Raw genomic sequence first — 21515 nt, 5'->3', positions numbered from 1 at the left:
AGATTCCTTTGTTTTGTTCTACTTTAGTGGAGTTTGCGCAATGGCTGCCTTTAAACATATGATTTGCAATCTTAGTTCGTTAAGGCTTTACTTCAGTCAGGGTTATGCCGTACTAAAATAAAACGCAAGAGAGAAATAAAATTTGAAATATTAAAGGCAAGATTTTATTTTTATTTCAAATAGAAATCGTTATATATTTTAGAATTTGATTGTTCTTAAAAAATACTTTATTCAGCTACTGGCACTGAATATGTAAAAAAAACGCGTTTCATTAAGTTGAATATTTTTTTTAGAGTAATGGCAGCTGTCCCAGACCCTAGAACTTTGCTACTTCCAGATCCTGATGAAGTACCTAGTGTTCTGAAAGACACATTTATACCTTCAGTTGCTGCGGGTATAGCTACTGTTGCTGTATATGCAGCGAATGCTGGTACCAGAAGGCCACGCTATAGCGGTAGGTATACGGTTTTAAATATTTTCTTATGTCGGATTCTTAATTATCCTTTTTAAACGTGTTTACATAATTTATTTATTCTCTGACTTTGAAAATTATTTTTCAGAATATTGTAAATCACAATGATGACTTTTAAATGAAAAGCCTTGTAAATCGAAAATTTATTACTTCAAAAAAGAGAATTCTGTTGCTATTAAAGATTAAAGTAAAAATTTATTTATTTTTTTTATAATACATTTATTGGTATAAACATTCATCGTCACATTGTAGTATTCTGTCTTAAAGCTTAAGTGAGTAACTTATAAATTCCAATTTTAAACTATTCGAATTTTTTACTTTAAAAAACTGAAGAAAATTCTTTTTAACAGTTTCATTGTTAGTTTTTAGCTCGCATTGGCTACGAAAATAGAATTAGTAGCCAAAGAGAAATATATATATATATAAGGAGCATAGTTTTTTTTTTTATCGTGAAAACTAAAATCGTGTTTAATAAACCTACAGGACAAATCTGAGAATTGTGTTTTGCTGTCAAACGGTTTTTGTTGAATCAAAACTTTTACAGATGGGCTCCAAGAAAATTTAATATCTCTCACTTATAATATAACAGCATCAATATTTGAAAAAACATAAAACAAGATGAACTATTTTGAACGATACAAAAACAAGATTTTTGTCAACGCACTAGCAAAGTCTCCTCCAACTATCCAAGAGTATCCTGTAGAATTAAAAACTTCTTTTCATTTGCCATGTAGTTACTTTTCTACACACCTCTCAATTCAATTAGTGAGAGAGCTGACTTTATGCCTTATGTTGATTTTTCACCATAACTTTATATTTAAAATTAAACAATGTAGTATTTGTAACTGCGGATGTAAAAAGTGTTAATTGAAAGTACAAGGCTGCATTCATTATGAATTAAAAATAACCACGATGTTTTGGTTCATGAAAACCTGTCGTACTGAAGTATCATGTAAAATAAGGAATATTATAATTTATTAAACTGCGGATGTAAAAAGTGTTAATTGAAAGTACAAGGCTGCATTCATTATGAATTAAAAATAACCACGATGTTTTGGTTCATGAAAACCTGTCGTACTGAAGTATCATGTAAAATAAGGAATATTATAATTTATTAAACCAAATGTTCGAGTATATGTTTTTTTCAGGCATATATTGGTACCCTATCGCAGCATTGATTGGTTACGGTGTGACATCATATTTTCAAGAGAAACATTACCAATTTAACAGTGAGAAAGATGCAATTTTGAGGCACTACATCGAACTACATCCTGAAGACTTTCCAATGCCAGGTATTTGTTCACATAAAATGAAGATGTTAAAATAACTAGGTAGTATATATTTGTATTATCAATTTTATACTGGGAATACGGTGTCACTTCCGTTTTACATTAATATGTACTGGAGAGACACTCTTCCCAGTTGCCACTCTTTCAAGCACCTCACTTTAACTTTCTTCACCCATCATAGAGAAGGAGGAGCTTAAATCAAATTGCAGGTGTGCTCTTCTAAACTAATTCTTTCAAAGTTGCGTTAAATAATTTTTGTAAAACTAGTCATGAATACAGTTTCAGATGTTATAGTTATTATTTTTCTTTCGTCTTTCAACATGTGAAACTGATGTTAGGTTTTTGGAGATTTGCTAATTGTATGAGAAGGCCATCGATGGGTATATCATAAATGGAGATTAAATCAAACAGGTTTATTTAGGCATTGACATTTTTTTTTTGTTCCGAAGACCAGGATTCAAGTTGGACTGCTACTCTTCGACTTTCTCTTTAATTCAGCCGTTCACCTGCCTAAAAATAATAACTATAATAAAATTTATGGAATAAAATAAGGTTTGTGTTCAAATCCATGTAAACTTTTAGGAGATTGTAATTGTGTGTATTGTGTGAGCATGTAAGGACTACCCCACATTGTATTTGAGCATACATTAATTTAGTAAACATTATTTGTTTTAGAGAGAAAAAAGGTGGGAGAAATTTTCACTTCATGGACACCTATCCGTTAAGAAGAAAGTAACATTGAACAATAGACGAATATTAATTTTTTTTTGTAGAAATTAAAGTGTTGATTATTTATTATTATATGTTGTGATTACCTGTTCCAAAATACTATTTTTTCCTTTATTGAATTTTGTTTAAAGAGCCTATAAACATGCTATGATCCTAGGCTTAAACGGAGGACCTTGAAAACTAGACAAATTTAAGCAGTGTGTTCATATCTCTTAAAATTGTTGTTTAATAATAAAAATAGATTCTTTAAAAAAAAGTCACTATTGTTCTTAGTTATGTAGTAACAAATTCATTCAATTCGAAATCATTGAAGGATAGAGAAATCTTTGAAGTGTAGAATTCTGGTTTATCCTAAGGCGAATTTAAGAATACGTCTGTATTAAGATTATAATAATTGAACTCGTGAAATAACTGAATTCAGAATCATTTCATTGGCTTCTTTTTAATATAAATCCTTAAGTAACAGGTGCAAAGGATAATTAATAAGTTCTGGAAAAGTTGTAACTAGCGAAATATTATCAGTTTTAAAGCCATAACTGAGAAAATAAATCGCCACAATCGCAAATTAAACTAAAATATGAAAATTATTTTACCTCATACCTTTTTGAACCCAAAATTTCGAATATAGATTTTTGTAAATCTATAAAGGACTAGATGCGTTATTCTTCCTTCATTTTACTAGGGAGATATATATCTAGTTACTCTTGTAATTGAAGTTCTGTAAATAAAAATATAACTGAGATGGAGAAGTTTTAAGTAGGTATTTACCTATCTAGACTACGACATTACTAGAAGACAACTAAAAAGATTCTTACATCTGATTTGTATGTAATAACTCGTGTAACATCTTTTTTCTTTTGATAAGAATTTAATGGCTTTTGTAGTTTAAGATGTTAAAAATATGAGGCTTGAAATTTTTATATTGCTATAATCTGTCAGTTGTTTCTTAGTTGTGCTTTACTTGCAAGGATACATTAATCACTTTTAAGCGAATAGCAGTTGTACACTACTTGTTTATCGGTAACAGATTTCTGCTAACCTTTATATTAATTTTTTTCCAACTGACATACAAATCTTCCCTTGAATAAAAGTTTGCTCCTAAATGAAAAGTATGTTCATATTAACGCTTATACTCTTAACTGTAACAATTTTTCGTTACCTAATCCTTAATTGTGGCACCTAACATCTGCTGGAGATCTGAAAATTTTAGATAACATTTATTATAAATTTTAAAATATTTAAAAATTAAATAAATTTATTAGCAAAGTAATACACCATTCTGATATCTACTATTGATAGCTTTTGAATTCGGTAGACCATTAAGATACTAGCAAACCAGGCATTTCAAAAAATACTATAACCAGTTATTTAAAAACTATGAAAGATTCAATTTCAAATTTGTTACATTTTAATAAAAAGGAGGTAATTTTAGGCTACAAAGAGAGACTAAAATTAAAGTATGTTATTTTTTTTACAAAATAAATCTTCATTTTCTTCTAACCTAAAATACAAATAAATTTTGTAGTTATAAGTAGATAGTTGTATATACATTATACAACATTTCATTTTTAACTTAACCTCTAATTGTACATAAAATATTCCATATAATTTTTTTTTTAATGAAAAATAAGGCTGATTTTTATACTTTTTTTGAGCAATAAAATTGTTTTATCCAAATATCACTTCTCCCATGGAGTAGGCTTTGGCTTTATGGATAAGGCATTGTTGTTTGTGGAATACTAAGGGTGTCTAATTGGGTAGTACGTCTGTAGCCCAGCAGTATCGTCTGATATAAACGAGTTGGTGATAATTTGTTTTTGTGAAGTTGTTTATGTTTATAAATTTAGTATTACTAGCAGAGCATACATAAATTGGTTGGGTGTTTAAAGGTATGTTTGTTGAGCACTTTTTTTTGTCGTGTAACGCCGCCATGTAAAGATGGAAAGAAAATTGGAAGGCAGCATATAGTTATTTCAGAAATTGTTAATAGTTAATTCATAATTTATGTGACATTCAGAATGTTAATTTCTTATTAAAATTAGCGAAGTGCCTTAATTATTTGCCATTAATGAAGATTATATTTTCATTTTTAGCAATTCCGTATATTTCATTCAACAAGTGAGAGTATGCCTCAAAATGTGTGATCAAACACAAGTTATTTATAAACCCAATGATATTGTTTGGGTTAAACTAAGTAATGTATGGTGGCCAGCTCAAGTCCAGGATCAGGAAACGCTGGATGAAGAAGTTACTCAAGGACTTAAAAAGAAGCCACTAGCTGTTGTGAAGTTTTTCAATGAAGAGTTTTAGTAAGTACAATTTGATGTTTATATTTATTATAAATTGCGCATTTGCTAAATTGAATTCAAAATTTCTTGGTTGCCAGAATAGATAATATTCAGTTTTGATTATTGTGGTTTTTTTTTAATTAAGTGTAGTTTTATTTCAATTTGTAATTTACGTTTAAGAAATTTACGATTATGTGAATTGTGATAATGTCAAGACCGTGTAGTTTGTAGAATAAAAGAAAACTGCAACAAGCTTTGAATTTGTGAATTAGTACAACTTCCACCCATACTGCCTTTATAAGTTTATGTTGTATTACCGTTGAGCTGATGTGTGTGTATGTGTGCGTTTTGTTTTCCCCTGTTATTGCTTTGGAAAAGAGATTTCACTTAGGGTTGAGTTCAAATTTGTATTGGTTTTTCAAATTTGATTTAACTAGATTGAAATAGTATTTAAATGTTTACATTTTAAAAACTCGTATCTTTTATTATTTTTAATTTTTCATAAAATTAGTAAGTAAATATTTAAAAATTTATGAGTAATGTGTAAATTCTAGTCAATATTTACTTTCAAATCACGAACGTTTTGTAAAAGATATTTTAGGAAGTCTGCTATGACTTTATGGGATTATTCATTTTGCTTTTGAGTTACTACAACTTTTTCAAAAATTTAACAGGAATTGTTTTTGTTTGTTTTGATACTAAGGTGAATGATTATCTACTACTGTAATTTAATTTCTCATCACAAAATTTCCATTTTGTAATATATATTTACATATACTTTTTAGTGAATTTATCAAGAATCTTGATCAAATATATCATTATAATTGTTTAAAGAAAAATGAATTCATCCAAAAAGGATTGGGTAAGTAGATTTATTAACATTTTTAATAGGATAAGGACGTTATTTTTTATATTTATTGTGAAATTTTAATGAAGTGTAAGAGAAAACTTAAAGGGTTCGGTATGTATATGCATATATTTATTTATGTTTGTTTATACAAATAATAATAGTAGTAGTAGTAACAATAAGAATAATAATAATAATAAATACATATGTATAATAATGTAATAACACATTGTTGCACATTTTCCAACTCTCGCGCTGTAGTTGCATATTATATACTAAACAAATTATATACTATACAACTGTCGTACCGGACAGTTTTAATATGTATTTTCAGCCACGCGCGCTGTAATTTATGTATATGCTCCAAGATACCGTGCAGTTTAGACAGAGGTTGCAAAACTAAGATGTTTTGAAGTATTGGGTTTCCCAGCCTAAGGCTTGAATTTATTTAATGTTAATTAAAACTGTCCGGTTGGAGTACATCACCAATCTTCAGATTTACCCGTAGTAGTTTCTTGTAGCTCACTTATCGTTGATGGATGGATACTAACTAGAGAATACAGAATATTGGTCAGAGTACATTGAAAAGACTCCAGGAGCTGCTTTACCATGTCGACGCACTTTATTTTGTTAATAAAAACTAAAAACACGTTTTCTAAGGAAATAGCGAGCGATGTTCTTTCAACAATAAAAAAAGAACGATGTTGAGTAAATAGTTTTCTTTGCGCTGTATTGTTTTATCCGCTTTTGTAAATGCTTCTTAAGTACAATTTTAGAAGGTGATGGAACATTTTCTTCATCTAATGAAATTTTGTCAAGGGTTATCAGGAAGTAGGGTTTTAGACATTTGTGTTTGTCCATTGTTTGGTTGGATTTTTTAGCATCGATCGGATTCTGGTTATCACTGTCATCAGTATGATATGTACACTAAAGATCATCACCGTACAAAGCCGGGAACCTATTAAATTAATGTTTTAATGCTGTGCTGTTTGATTTTCTCTTCTGTTTATCATGATACCTTGATATTGGTCTAAACCTATCAAAGATCTGAAATATTTTTCGCGGTAGAATGCTAATAATTTTTGCGATATTCGCCCTTTTAACCAATTTTGAAATGAATATCATTATTAAATTTGTCGCGCATGTTTTTTATTTTTATCAGCTAATATCATTAGTATTGTTATTGTAAATGTTTAGCCTAAACATTTCTGTTTTTATACTTCTTTCTGTTTATACTTGTAGGTAAAATCAATGAATATAATTTACGTTCATTTAACACCATAGCCTTCAGTTTAATTTGAACTTTATTTAGTTATAATTAAATAAAAATTAATATTCTGCGTCCAGGTATCTAATAAACTCCAATTTTTTGTTTGAATTAAGTACATGTATCCATAAATTTATATTAATTGTGTTAAGTAAGATGTGAGTAAGGTTTTAAAAATTTCTAGTAACTGTTTTTTGATACTGAGACATTTGGATAATTACAGCCATTCCATAACGTAATATCTGATACTAGTAGCAACTTATTTTTTTCATTCACAAGCTTTCCCTAAAAATTTCATCTGAAGACAGTAAGTTTTTCAAAAGTTATGGTAATTTAAAATATGAAAAACAAATTTCAGTTTACTGTCAAAATTACGTTATTTTTTTTAAAGAATCTATTCAAACTGGGCACAACCAACGGATAGGCAAGCCAAAACTCTGGATTCCCACGCTTTGCTTGTAGCAGCACTTATGATGGCGAAGTCAAGATCTTGGCAGGCTAGAGTTATTCGACATTCAGGTTGTTTTTTCTACAAACGTTTGGTGTGGAGTTATAGGAAATCAACTAGATATGTATGTCGGCTAGATATGTATTTTCAACAAGATGGATGCCCGGCGAGAGTGGTTCGAGGTTACCTGGACAGAAATTTCCAATAAAAGTGCTTAAGGACTCATTGCCCCATCCAATGGCCACCTCGATCTCCGGACTTAACCCAAATGGACTATATTTTGTGGGGATACCTAAAAAAATAAAGTGTAAAGTATCCTTAATCCCGTGGTTTCAGTCGATGATCTGAAACGTCGAATTACTCTAGCCTGCCTAGATCTTGACTTCGCCACCATAAGTGCTGCTACAAGCAAAGCGTGGGAGTCCAGAGTTTTGGCTTGCCTATCCGTTGGTTGTGCCCAGTTTGAATAGATTCTTTAAAAAAAATAACGTAATTTTGACAGTAAACTGAAATTTGTTTTTCATATTTTAAATTACCATAACTTTTGAAAAACCTAACCGATTTCAACAAAAAATTTTTTGTTGTTTTTAGGAGCTCAAATACTACAGAAATATGCAACAAAAAATATAACGTTCCATTTGATAAACAAAAGTTGAATGCAGTATCTTGAGATACAGGGGTTTAAAAAAATGGGTCAATCACTGAAAATAAACTAGACTAAAAATGATTAAATACGTGTTTTTTATTTTCTCGAAATTACCTCCGTTAAAAAAAAAAGTGGGTGGAGCATATAACTTTGGTCACCCTGTATGTTGTATTAATTTAAGACACGTCAAATTGGAGGTTGTTGGGCCCTGAGCTTTTTTGGAAAAGCTCTTGTTCAGACAGCACTGTTAAGACAGTGAGCTGTAAGTACCTTCTGGGAAGGGAAAAATCTAAGGGCCAGCGGTTGGATTCGAATCCAGAATCTGTGAGTGCCCAGTACGCTAACACAGCTACACCCTTCCCTTGTAATAATAGTAATAATAATAATTATTAATTTTTTTTCGGTCCAAAGTATTATTATTATTATTATTATTCGCCTTTGTGGAGTGACTATGTGAGATCCAAGCCCCTCGGGCATATACAGCAAGCACAGAAAAAAAAGCCAATGTAAACCAAGTCTAAGCTCTAAGTACCGAGAACATTTTACGCCCCTGATATTCACTGCTGTCCCAACAAATCAAACAATGACCTCGAGAAGAAAGTCTAACGTCAACTTGTTTTGACCAAAGATCTTGAACCTCTTCAACAAAAACTCCTTTTCAATCTCACAAGTTCCACAAAAGAGTTCTGGTGAGACTCACATTGTAGAGTTTTTCTTTAACCCGAAATACCTATTTAAGGGATTCAATCAATAGTTACGAAATATTTGTGACAACATAGAATTATTTTATGTCAGCCGATTTTGGATCCTCATTCTGCATTTTGGTCTGTCGTCTACCAACGTACCTCATCTCTGAGAACGAATGCTGAGAAATAATCTTTCTCCAGTATATTATTTTGGAACATTTCAACACCTGTCTATGAAGATACAAGGAGGTAGTAGTTTATGCTCAACCAGACTTTTGAGCGGATAGAAATCTCTTTCCAACATGAGTTCTGTACCCGTCCAACCAGGAATAGCGAAGATATAAGTCTTGGGACCTGTTTCCAATTGACCACTGCCAGATTCCACTTGTTTTTCCCCTTCTTCTTCTTTTCCTTTAATACCGTAGAGGCGCTAATGGCCATAGACGTCGATGCGCCGGCAAAAAAAAAAAAAAAAAATACCGTAGTGTATTTCCTGTAAAGTTGGTTGTCAACCGAGTTTTCTGAACCTAAATTCACTTTGAAATCATTTTGGGTCTCACAAAATGAATTTTCACATCGACTTTTCAGTTATTTCATATAAATAATGTTTTTCCAAATAATTTTTTTTTTATTTTCATTATTAATAAATCTGTTAGTAAAATTGTTTATTAATTACTTTGCGAATTAAACGTTTTTAAACTATTTTTGTTAGCCATTATTTTATCTGTTTTACGTAAATTAGAATAGTTTGCTTGTACATTTTAATTTCAGATTTGTGCCGTCCTAATAACTCAAGATCCATTTCTTCAAGCATGATTAAATTTCCTGATGATGTTCGCCAAGCTGAGATAATAACTGGAGGGAATCCTGATATTTGTGCAGATCCCATATTTAAAGGTAAAACTGATGAAAAAATGGATACTCATTTTTTAGAACATGGAGCAGAATGTCCTAAAACTCCTAAGAGTGCCATTAAACGAGCACATGAAGAGTCATCCGGCGAACCACCGAAAAAACAAACACGGTTTAGCCTTCCATCATTCAATTCTGATTCTTATGAAATTACAACCCCACTGCGTGCAATACCCGCAATAAATGCTTCAAAAACTGTGCCACATCGCCCAACAAAATCTCGTTCTTCAACCAGCGATGCTTCTAGTGCCAATAAAGTTTCACCAGTTAGGCCACTTTCTATTGAAATGGTGGAAAAAATAAATAAGAAAAATTATCAAGCCAACATAAGAATTCAGCCATCTACAGAACCGTCGCCACCTATGAATAAAGATAAAACATATCGTTGCTTCCATTGTGAAGATAGTACCAATAGGTTAAACTTAATCATTCAGCACTACAGAGCACATGAGGCACATGGAATGAATGTTCTAAAAATGTCGCCCCAAATGCCAGCGAAAATAACTGCGTCAACTCCTACTTCCAGCAAAGGAAATAACTTTTCTACCCCTAAGGTGAAAAATGAGAAAAATAAAACGCCTTCAAGTAAGAAATCTAATACCATGTCTACTAAAAAGAAATCATTAAAACTTGAAACACCTCAGCCAGCACCGACCAGCCGCAGTACCCGGACTCCACAGTCAAAAAAGAAGCAGAAAAGGGCTTCTAAAGCCAAAGATAGTGAAGTTGATCAGAATAAAGTTTTAAGAGAAAAAATCTTAAAAGATTGGGATGACGAATCTGATGAAGATGAAAATTGCGGAAGTAAAGTTTTTAGAACTGTTGCTGAAATCCACTGTTCATCTAATGACCATAGAACACCCAGTCCAGTTTCTCCCAAAAATGAATCAGCTGCTCCTTCCGCAACCGAAAGCAATGATACGGAAACTGCAGTTTCTTCCACCCATGAAATGAGCGCAGAAACAGCATCAAAAGAAGATTCAGTTTGTGACGAGCCAAGAGAAGATGCTCAAACTGAATTACTACAATCTACTACCAAAGTGGAAGAAAAGGAAAAGTCGTGTTTTGATTTTGAAGATAATGACGATGCTATCAATTTGGACAAGTCGCATAAATTTGGACAGAAGCTTCCCAGAGTAATTAATGAAGAAAAGATAAGGAAACATGTTAGTATCGGCATTGAGAATGTTGAATGTAAAACACAACAGTCTAAGGAGGATGATAGTGCTGTTCTTGAGAACAAGTTGCAAGAATTGTTGGAAGTAACTGAAATGAGCGAAGTACCAGAATTACCAAAAAGTGGCACTTGGTATCAAAAACAAGGCAGAGATGAAAGTGACAAGAAACAAAATAAACTTGGTATATTATCCGAAACAGATAATACTGAAAACTCCGAAAATAGCAGTGAAATAAATATTGGTGCTAATGAAGAATTGAATGCTGTACCATCTCCGCAGAGTAAAGTAGGATCTGAAATGAAACATGATTTTACAGATGAAAAAGATAAATTTAAAATTCATGATGTCACAGGAAAAGAAAAAGTAGAGTCTGACTCACATGAATTCTTAACTAACAAAACTGAAGACCAAAATATTACTTCAATAGAGCGTATGAGTGCAGAAGTGGAGAAGTTTAAAAAGAAGGAAGCAGATAACCAAGAGGTACACATGGAGATAGAGTATCATAGCGGTAATGAGAATGAATCAATAAAAGATTGCAAAGAATTAGTAGTTGATAACGTAGATTATCCTGCCAGTAATAAAAGTGAATCAGTTAAAGATAACAAAGAATTAGTGGTTGTGAAGGTTCATTCCTCAGATACGGCTAGTGGTAATGATGTAAAAAAATGTTCATACCAATCAAACAGTGAAAACATTGAGCAACATTTTGATGTAACGACGAACCAAGAACAGCAGAGTATAGAAAAATTAGTTGATGAAAGTTATCTTGTACAAAAGTCTTTAAAAAAGCATGAATCGCCCATCGAACATGATGAAGAAGGTGACAATAGAGATACTTCTAATAAAGTAGGCTTTAAACAAAAACTTATAGATCAGAAAAAATCAGATTCTATGACAAAGATTCCGCAACTTGACAGTAATTTACCCAGACTAGGTGAAGATAATTTTGTGGTACAGAGAGAAAATATTATAGCTTGTCCAGAAAAAGAAGTTATAAATGAGTTAGAACACAGATCTACACACACGACTAAAGTGTGCATTGAGAAAGAAGAAACACCTTTAATGCACGAAAAAAATGATATCAAAGAATTAACTGAAGATAAAGAACATGAAAAAGAGTTAGTTGAAGATGATAAAAAGTACAAAGAATCCACTGAAGATGAAGAACATGACAAAGAGTTAGTGGAAAATGTGAAAAAGAACAATGATTTCGCAGAAGACGAAAAATATATAAAAGGAACAACTCTTGATGAAAAAAATGATAAAGAATTAGTGAAGAAAGGAAAAAAGAAACAACTACTTGGTAAAGAGAAATGTTTCAAAAGATTAGCCGATGAAGAAAAAAAATTATCTGAAGTTATTGATAAAAATGTTTTAACTGATGAGAAAGTTCATATTAGTGAAATTAAGGTTATACCACAGGATATTTTTGGTAAACAAATTGAGGAAAATGCTGAAAACGTTCTCATTGATAATAAAGGGAATAAAGGAAAAATAGAAGATTTAAGCAAAAAGTCAAGTTTTCCAGAAAAAAGTGAGGTTGGGAATGTCCTAAAAAAAGCAAAAGATGGACACGGAGGGCATGGTGGAGAATCTTTGAAATGCTTGCAAGAAGTACAAGATGGCGAAAATTCTTGCTTGGAAACAACAGTTGAGCCTATTATTGATATTCACAATCAATCAACACAAGAGAACAGAAAAAAAGTAACTGATGTTATTGATGAAATTCATAAAGCTGAAAAGACATTTGCCAAGATAGATACTACCGCAGAAAGTGTGGAGAGTGAAAAATTGTGGGAGATGGAAATTGGTAATAATCAGTCAATTTTAAATAAAATTGAAGGTTGTGAAGAATTGGAAATCACTCAAGAAAAGGATATTTCAACGGGAAATGCCTTTACTGATTTTAGTGCAGATTTTACTAAGAATGAAATTGAAATTTCTGCAGTGGAGGATGCCGATATTAATATCCCAGAACCTATGATCGCTGAAGTTCCTGCTGATGCGGTTATCAAAGATAAGATAAATTACTTAACTGATGTGGGTACTGACAGTGGTGAACCTATTACAAAAGTGCCTTCTAGTAAGGTAGTCATTGAGGACCCTTCAAAAGGCGCTGAAGAATTAAAAACTTCAGGATCCAAGTCTTCTAATGAAACTTCGTGTAGAGAGAAACCTCCTTCTCAGAAAAGTTTATCACAAACTGAAGAAGAAGCAACTAAAGGTAAACACAATTCCGCCGCTCCTGAATTAGGAACATATAATAATGAACTTATAAATGATTCTTCAGATTTACCTGAGTGGACTGCTATGGAGTACTACGCAGATTTAGAAGCACAGGTGAGAAGTGATTTTGACTCAGATGCAACTAAAAATTTTAGCAGGAAAGAGGCGGATGATGGAACCGTAAAGGACTCACCTACAAAGGGCAAAGTAGATGGTCAAGAAAATTATAGTAACGTAATAAATGAACAAGATCATGACGCCCTGCAGGATACTTCTAAAGGTAAAGGTGATAAATTGGCAATTAAGAAATCACAAACAAGTCCTTATTTGTTTGAACAAGACAATAAACATAGTGATAATTCTTCGCAAAAAAATAAATCTGCAGATAACACTAGAAGTGGGGTCATTTATGATTTCAAACTAGATTGTACAGAACAGACTTCTGGTGAAGTTCCAGCAAGGATATCTAAATCAAAAAAGCGTAAATGGGAATCGAAAGCTCCTAACAACGCAGGAGTTTCTAGCTGTGGCAGTTTTGAAAAGAAATTAGTTGGTAATAATTTGGAAGAAACAGACGTTACAGAAGAAAAGAACAAAGATTTTAACAAGATAGAAAATGCTCCTCGTAGTGAACCAACAGAAGTGGCATCGAAAAAAATGAAATTAGATTTAAAGAATGAAGAAGTGTTGGGCGGAAAAGATAAAGAATCTACTAAGACATTTTGTCATGAGGAAATGACTTTATCCCAAGATACTGGAGTTGTACCAGGAGAAATAATTATTAGTACAACTGAGACGTTAGAACATGGTGGCGAATCATCTGGAAAGTTCTCTGACAGTTCGATATCCTCACAAAAAGTTAACGAAAGCCTAAAAGCAGAAACTGTCATTGCTACAAACAGAGAGAAGAGTGAAGTTTTATCTGAAAAAAAGTTACAGTCAAATAACCCTGCATTAACTGAGAAAAATGAATCGGAAAAAAAGGATACAAGTACAACATTTGATCCTTCGCAGATGGAGCTTGATATAAACTCTATGCCGGTAGTTATTGAAGAAGATCTAATGCAAGACATTAAATTTACACCGGTCTCGACCGTAATAAGTCCATCCACCTCAACACGATCTAATTTGAAGCAGATTAGAATTCAGTTGAGAAAAGCTGGTGAAAATAATTCTAGCCTTCTGCAAGGAACACAAAATGGAAAAATTATAAGAATTCCAGGAACATCGAAAGATACTACAGTGATTAATAAATCTCAACAGTTAGCTGGGACTAGTAAAGTGCAGTCGGTTTCTAATTTAATTCCTTCACGAACTCTTAGTGGTACTGGCCAGACAATGGTTCTTAAAATGAATGCAATTCAGGGTTCAAGTGTTCAATCAAAATACACGGTCGGTAAAAGTCAAATTAGATCTTCAACAGGTACTGTTGGACAACCTGTAAAGTTACAACTAATATCACAATCTCAGCAACAGAATGCGAAATTAATCATGCATTCTCAGCAAAAATCTCTTACTGGAAAATTACCTAGAGTAATAACCAAAACACAAACAAGTTCAGCTAGCCTCGCTGGAAACAAAACAGTTACAACAGTGAGCAAAGCTGGACAACAGAAGTTCAGCATTAATCAGAAAAGACAGGTCATTTCGAATAAAACCATTGTAACAAAAGCTAATACAATGTCAGTTAGTAAGCCTACTTCAGCAATAGCCGTTCAAAAGAATACAAAAAGTGTAGTGGTAACTAAACCAGGTCTGGCCACCCAATCTACCAAAAATGTTGTGCTGCCAGCAGTACAAGGAACATCCGGTACAACTACTATGCAAGTAGTAGGTCAGACTGTACCTTCTAAAGTGATAGTCCAACGTCGAACAAAAACAATATCTAGTGCAGTTACAACAGTTAAAGCAGTCCCTACCCAAGCTGGCACGATTTATATACATACGAGTCAAGGTTTAGTTCCTGCTTCTAAAGCTGTTACCAAGCAGATTCTGAATCAAATTCCACAGATATCTACCCCAACTCCTCCAAAACCTTCAATATCCGCTGTGACTAATGTGGTGAAAAAGACACCTATGAATAAGTCTAGGCAAGCTAGTATAAATATACTTCAAAGAACTCAAAAAAAAGCTAGACCAACAGCACCGATTCAAACGCAAGTACAGCAGACAAATAAAGCACAGGTGCTGTCTATTCCGGCTTCTTCTCTATCCTCACACGAACTTATTTTGAATAATGTTCCTGTACAGTTACAAAATATAGGAACAACTCAACCAGCCGATGTTAAAATGTTATATTTGGTAGACGAACGTGGGCAGTACCATCAAGTTGACAATTCACCATTGATTGCTATTGACAACAGTGGCGAAAATAGGAGTGTATTTATAGAGTCCAATCCCAGTAACGAAGTGGATAATTTATTCTTGACATTTGGCGAAACAAACGTTAATGTTTCTACAACTGCTGCCACCCCGACTCAAGATATTTTGGCTAAAGCGTTGGCAAATACCCAGGTGTTACAATCTGATACAACCGATATGACAGACTCAATTGAAGGCGCAACTTTATATGTTGAACCACAATATCCCGCACCTACATTAGCGCACAATGTTCTAGAAACATCCTTCAGCTTAAATCCACCAATTATGACTCCTTTAGAGGTACCTTCATCCGTATCACCGCAAGTTTCATCTATAACTTCCAGTTTAATACCAGTTTCGACCGTTGAAACTATGGTTAAAAAAGATGTACAACCGTCAATGCCTTTATTGACTGACGATGTTGAGGTGGCCGCTGGGCAAACAGTGTACCTTGATTCAAGTAGCTTAGTAACTGCTACAACGCAGCCATTAACTTTTCAAGTTATAAATAGTGACGGAAATATTGTTGTTGCTTCATCATCCACATCATCTGCTCAGACCATAACAAATCCAACTAACGGCAATAAAACTACTGCCAATCAAGTAATATTTTCTACAGATCTGTTAAAGCAAGAATCAAGACAAATGGGCGGTATAAGTAGGGCGGAAAGTATTGTAGTAAGCCAATCAGATATAAATACCGAACAAAATGAGAATATTTGTGGTGAACCTATTTCCTTGGAAAGTACTCAACAGGATACCGCAATACCTGTAGAAGCAAACCGACAGATAATACAGACATCGAAGAGCACCAGAACGAGAGAGAAGAGATCTCAAAGAGATTGTTTAAATAATGAAAGGCGTGTTAAGAATATTGTGGAAATTGAAAATATTAATAGACAAGGTACAAGTGCTGGTGTAATGGCCACAACGCGGACACTTTCTGAAGAAATGTTTAAAAAAAGACTTGAACATGATACATCAACTGAACCAAAAGGGGCTGATGAAAAATTTGATAGCCAACACTCAGGAAGTGGTGCAAATATTATTTCCCGTGTTAGCTTTACACACACCATTGATCCTGCAGAGAATGATTCAAAGATTGTAGTTGAAGAAAAAAGGTAGTTTGTGAATGACCGCTGTACAGTTTAGGTTTTTTAACAATAAAAAAAAAGTTTGGTTTTGTTTATATAGATGTCTAGTTATATCTGTTCTTAATTTTCAGATTAAATTATATTTATAAATGTATTATTAAAAAGTAAAAACAAATGATATATTCATCTCTTGAAAAGGATGATTTTTATAAGAATGTTAAAATTATAAATTTTGCTACTGTTGTTTTATCTCCTGAGAAATATGTACATATGTAAGTGCATGTTAAGAAGAAGCTTTTTATATTTATTTTTCATTTTATCAAAATAAATTTTGCACAATTTACAGTAAATAATTTGCAAATATTTTACATCAACATTTTTTTGTTTACTATTTAAAGCTCCTTATGAAAAAAGTACAAAAAAAAAAATTTTTTCGTCTGAATGTAAACAATTTATTGCACAGGGCAGAATAAACTTTATTGTTTTATTGGCGTTGTATATAAAAATGCATTTTAATTTTTTATTCTAAGTTGTCGATGGAGCCATTAAAATTTGCTGGTCATCAAAATATCAATTAATTCTATTTGACAATCCGATTTTTCTCCGTTTTTGTTTACCGAAGTTCAGAAACTCATGTACAGTAAATTATATTTTCTTTTTCTTTTAACTGTTATAGGAGTTTGACTTGCAGGAATAAAGTTTTCTCCTACAGATGCGAGCTCGTTCATTAGTTGAGTTATTTTAACATTTGCATATTGTTTATTCTCTTCCTTCCAGATTGCCTGTATCCAAACAAATCCAAATAATGTTCAGGCGCTTTGTTTTTCAATGTTTAGAGTTGTTAGACTGGAATAAAGAAGGGATGTTATGATCGCTGAGGAAGTGGAAAAATTAGTCTAAAATTCTTTTAGAAATACTGGAATAAAATAAATAAATAAATGATTGCCATTTAAACCTTCATTCGCAGTAATTAACGAGTAATTGTTTGTACCTCTTTCATAAATGCAGAGTAAGACATCTTGAGTTATAGGACGGCTATCTATAACTGGAATAACCACTTCTTTAGGAAACTTGACTTTTGTTTCACTCTATCATCTCCGTAAATCCTCTTTATAGAGACTGTAATTGTAAAAATTGATATTCTTCAAGAACTTCTGGACAATTGTTGTTGCGAAGGTGAGTTTATTTTTGCAAATGGTTTGTCAATAAACAATTATGTCTCAAACGAAAAATTACTATTTTTTTTAATGGCTGATAAAAAATGTTAAACTTGCATTTTTATAAACAATATCTAATTTCTGAATTTCTGCAAGCGTTTACAGCATTTATTTTCATAAATAAAAAAAAAAATTTGGGAGAGAAATTAATATATTACAATGTTGTACTTTTTTTTTTTGAACTGGATGATGTATGTTCATATATTTTCTTTTTTTAAAAAAAATTAAGATCACCTTTATTTTATATTATATAATGTATTTTTTATTTTTAATATTCTTAAATTATATTTCTTGTAAGATTTTATTACACGAAAGAAGTGCATCTGAAATATCTGAATGATAACTAGTTTTTTTCAAATATCCAAAAGACTTGAATTTAATTTTATTATTATAATTTGTTGGAAAAAAACTCATATTTTTAATTTTTTTTTCAATTGTTAGCAATAATATTATTTTTAAACCATAAATTATTTTGTTTAAGCACTATGGAAATATTTAAGAAATAGATGATGGAAGATTACAAATTAGAAGTTAGGGTGGAATTTAAATAACTGTCGTAGTCAACATTTCCTTTCTTAGCTTTACTAAATATAACCCAAATGTATATTTACCAACTTTATTTAGCATTTATACACAGAAAACTGCTTAAGAAATATTTCAAATATTAAATTTCTTCAAGTATTTTTCAGTTAATTAAGTTATCGCAATATTTGTAAACAATAACAATAATTGTGTTAAAGAATAACTTGTTACAATCAAAGTTTGAAGAAAACACAAGGTTTTATAACATGGGAATTTCTTTCAAAAGTTGTTTCAGCTATAAACAATCTTTTATAATTTGAAGTAATTCTAATATTGTAGTTCTAACTACATATTATGCAGGCATAGTGGGAACAATGAAAAAATATACCCCGTCATGCTTTTTATGCTTACATAAAATTTTAGACTAACATTTTTATTATTTTTAAAAATCATTTTCAAAAATCACCTCCCTTCACTTCTAGACGTGGGATATTTGAAATAAATGAACTAATTTTGAAAACAAACAAAAAAATGTCTCATTTCATATTTTGTATTTAGTTAACTGTGACATTAAATAAGGTATTTGTTTAAATTTACAAATTAAGAACAAATAAAGAAAAAGAACTCTGTACCTTAATGATTTCAAATGTAAATATTATAAATACATATATTCAAAATTTTCTTATTGTTTTATTAGTTAGTAAGTAAGCAACTAATAAACTTTATAATAATTAGCTTTTGGGTCCTGATGACGCATATTATTTTCACTCATATTGTCAACGTCATTGACTATTTTATCTGCTGCTATTAACACAATTTTTTTTTTTTTTTTTTTCAAGAGTTCATTCTAATAATGAAATCATGAAAAATGTTTAAATTAGAAATGTTAAGTTTGCAATGAAAAAGTTTCTGTGTAAACTATGATGTTTTCTCATAAATTGCGTAGAAAGGGTTGTATTTTTTGTTTTCCAAACTACTCTTAAGGAACGAATTAGGATTTTAGTTTTTAAATGTTTTCTTTAACTGTAGTAATAGTTTCTGAAATCAGCATACTTACAAATTTTTTAATTTCTTTGTTTGCCACTTACAATAGATGGATTTAATCTTGCACTTATCTAAGGGGAAATGCCTCCTCAATGAGTGCGAACTTAAGACCTACAACAAGCGTATCTCGCTCATGTCAGCCCTCACAAATTCTGGCTATATAGGTCTTCCCCTTTTTTTCTGGACTAGGCCCAGAAGGCTCTTGGTGTATCCGAAACCTGCTGATCCAGTCAGCACAACCAATAGTGCTGGTTAAATAGGTTTTGGCAGAACGTTTGAGAGGCTCCCCGTAATGTACTCCTTTTTTTTTTTTTTTTTCTTTATCCTTGTGACCTTGCTTAGCCAAAAACCAAGGTTAGAGCAAGGTACTAGATTTCATTAAAAGAGAATTCGAAATTGCAAAAGTGTTGGACAAAAAATGGGTTATGGTGGCAAAAATTATTATTTGATTAAAATTTAGAAGTGATGAAATCGTTATGCCTATATTTTTTAGTTATAAAATATAATTTATTTTCCTTGTGATTATCTTTTAACTTTTTTTAAATTTTATTTCGAGTTTTTACATCAAAATGTAAATTGTTGTTTGTAAATGGGTACGCAAATTGGTGATAAAAACGGTTGATCCAATTTTGCAATGCTTTTTTTTTTAGCTTAAATTCTATGCAGTTTCGAATATGGCCATCCTCGGAATTTGGTTCAACCAATTCGTGTTAAATCTCGAAACCATTTACAGGTGTTTCGTTCCATCCTTTAACTTGGTATCTAGTGCTTGCTGTGACGGTTTAAGAGGAGAAGAGAGACAGAAAAAGTTACCATCTTTTTTATCTTACTCCTTTTGATACTTACCAAGATTTCCATGAAATTTTTCTGTATGTTCCGTTTGTTTTATTGCTGCTGAATGTCCTCAAGTCATCTATTATTTTTCTTTAATAGCAGAAACTTCAGGTAGAAAGATAATAAAGTATATGCAATTTTTTGTGTAATTATCATTGTTTATATTGTATAAATCTTTGAAATTTGTTTTATGCAAACATTCATTTCTTCATCAGTTCATAATATATTATTAACAATTCATTTAAGTTATAAAATATTTTGACATTGTGTAAATTTGGGTGAATAAAGAAAAAATAAATAAATATATTTATATATTTTAAATACTTTAGAGTAGTGTATATGTTTTTTAATTAAGTTACTTGTACATATATAACAATATTATATACTTTAAATGATCACTGCAAAAAAGTTACTTTTTTTTCTTTTTTTAAAGATTGTATCAGAGTAGTGTAAATAAATTTATTAAAAAGTCATTTTTATTTTTATCTTGAATACTTCAATACTTTTTTTCCTCATAGTTTTTCGTAAGATTTGGTGTTTTTCAGCATAAAGAACATTCGGTAGCTGAACAAATTTATTATTAGGTTAAAAGGAAATTAATTATAAGGTTCAGTAATAATAATAAGGGAATAAGTGCAGTGATTTGCTCACAAGAATGGACTCAGGAAAGGTGCAAGCGGAGGACCCTTTCTCGAGTCTAGCTTCCTACCTTAGATTTTCTTTTATTAGGGATCTTTAAGTCTCGCTTTCCGAGAATTGTCAGTAGTTGCTTAGCGAGAGGACTCTGTCCGAAGCAAGGGAGAGTACTTAGGATTGCTTCGGTTTAAAAAGGTCATTTAATAAAACGTATGGGCCAGTAAGAGTGTAGTTCAATTAACATTTAATATTTTTGTTTTTTGTCTATTTTTATTTTAAGATGCCTCTGCAGCTGCGTTATTTTTGCCATTTTTATAGCATGCCAGCTTCCGGACAGTGTTTCCTTGTAATTGACTATAATGTACTTTATTTTTGTACGTAATAATAAAAAAAGTTCGTTATCTCGGACTAATCTAGAATGCTCTATTTTACTGAATCGTACTGAATTAAATGTCTGGTATCAACGTTCGAAATGTATAGTACACAACAAAAAACAATTGTATTACTCGTAGTATCGCCAAAGTGGACTTGTGGAATTGAATTATATATTATCGCAGGACATTTTAATTTAAAACGCGTACAATCACTGCAATCCAAAATCGTACGCACCCTATCAATCCTCATTATACTGTTTGACCTGTTTATTTATAAAATTTTAAAATTCCCTTAAATCTCTATAAATGCCAAATTCCATTATCTATAATTTCATCCTCTCCGACAAATGAAGCGTCGGTGTCCAAGTGCGAATGCAGTCTAGTGAGATAGATGATAGTCAACCAACTACAGTAACAGCATATTACTAATTCTGCCTTTGAT

The 21515-nt window shown here is 31.6% G+C and overlaps 2 protein-coding genes and 1 long non-coding RNA gene across 5 annotated transcripts; 2 read left to right on the top strand and 1 right to left on the bottom strand.

The window, feature by feature from the left end:
* The first annotated feature begins 3 nt into the window (after positions 1 to 3).
* Positions 4 to 2562, top strand: ND-B14.5B (NADH dehydrogenase (ubiquinone) B14.5 B subunit). Of its 2 annotated transcripts, none has more exons than XM_074134049.1 (4): positions 4 to 156; positions 294 to 454; positions 1621 to 1764; positions 2211 to 2497. In XM_074134049.1, exons 2-4 carry the CDS (start codon positions 298 to 300, stop codon positions 2252 to 2254), a joined length of 345 nt encoding a protein of 114 aa, XP_073990150.1. In that variant the 5' UTR covers positions 4 to 156; positions 294 to 297; the 3' UTR covers positions 2255 to 2497. The 2 variants fall into 2 exon arrangements, with proteins under 2 accessions (XP_073990150.1, XP_073990149.1); XM_074134048.1 differs by having other exon boundaries at positions 7 to 156; positions 2437 to 2562.
* Positions 2160 to 4004, bottom strand: LOC141457290 (uncharacterized). Of its 2 annotated transcripts, none has more exons than XR_012460298.1 (4): positions 3766 to 4004; positions 3306 to 3687; positions 3091 to 3226; positions 2160 to 2271 (listed from the first exon to the last, which is right to left on the bottom strand). It is a non-coding gene; the product is annotated as an uncharacterized lncRNA (long non-coding RNA). The 2 variants fall into 2 exon arrangements; XR_012460297.1 differs by having other exon boundaries at positions 3091 to 3208; positions 3766 to 4001.
* A 196-nt stretch (positions 4005 to 4200) lies between these two features.
* LOC141457279 (uncharacterized) lies at positions 4201 to 20536 on the top strand. Its single transcript, XM_074134020.1, has 4 exons — positions 4201 to 4379; positions 4584 to 4799; positions 5564 to 5640; positions 9444 to 20536. Exons 2-4 carry the CDS (start codon positions 4627 to 4629, stop codon positions 16475 to 16477), a joined length of 7284 nt encoding a protein of 2427 aa, XP_073990121.1. The 5' UTR covers positions 4201 to 4379; positions 4584 to 4626; the 3' UTR covers positions 16478 to 20536.
* The last annotated feature ends 979 nt before the right edge of the window (positions 20537 to 21515 follow it).

Source organism: Rhodnius prolixus, unplaced genomic scaffold, assembly GCF_049639745.1.
Source record: "Rhodnius prolixus isolate KJV_2025 unplaced genomic scaffold, Rpr scaffold_10, whole genome shotgun sequence".
In the NCBI taxonomy this organism is placed as follows: Eukaryota; Metazoa; Arthropoda; class Insecta; order Hemiptera; family Reduviidae; genus Rhodnius; species Rhodnius prolixus.
Note: the sequence above shows the minus strand (reverse complement) of the source record. Positions and strands in the feature narration are given on the sequence as shown.

Excerpts from the sequence above, each read along its gene's own strand:
- LOC141457279 (XM_074134020.1), top strand. The coding sequence starts at position 4,627 with ATGTGTGATCAAACACAAGTTATTTATAAACCCAATGATATTGTTTGG. Across the intron at positions 4,800-5,563 it reads TTTTTCAATGAAGAGTTTTA|TGAATTTATCAAGAATCTTG; the intron begins GTAAGTACAATT and ends TATACTTTTTAG. Across the intron at positions 5,641-9,443 it reads ATTCATCCAAAAAGGATTGG|ATTTGTGCCGTCCTAATAAC; the intron begins GTAAGTAGATTT and ends TTTTAATTTCAG.
- ND-B14.5B (XM_074134048.1), top strand. The coding sequence starts at position 298 with ATGGCAGCTGTCCCAGACCCTAGAACTTTGCTACTTCCAGATCCTGAT. Across the intron at positions 455-1,620 it reads CAGAAGGCCACGCTATAGCG|GCATATATTGGTACCCTATC; the intron begins GTAGGTATACGG and ends TGTTTTTTTCAG. Across the intron at positions 1,765-2,436 it reads TGAAGACTTTCCAATGCCAG|AGAGAAAAAAGGTGGGAGAA; the intron begins GTATTTGTTCAC and ends TATTTGTTTTAG.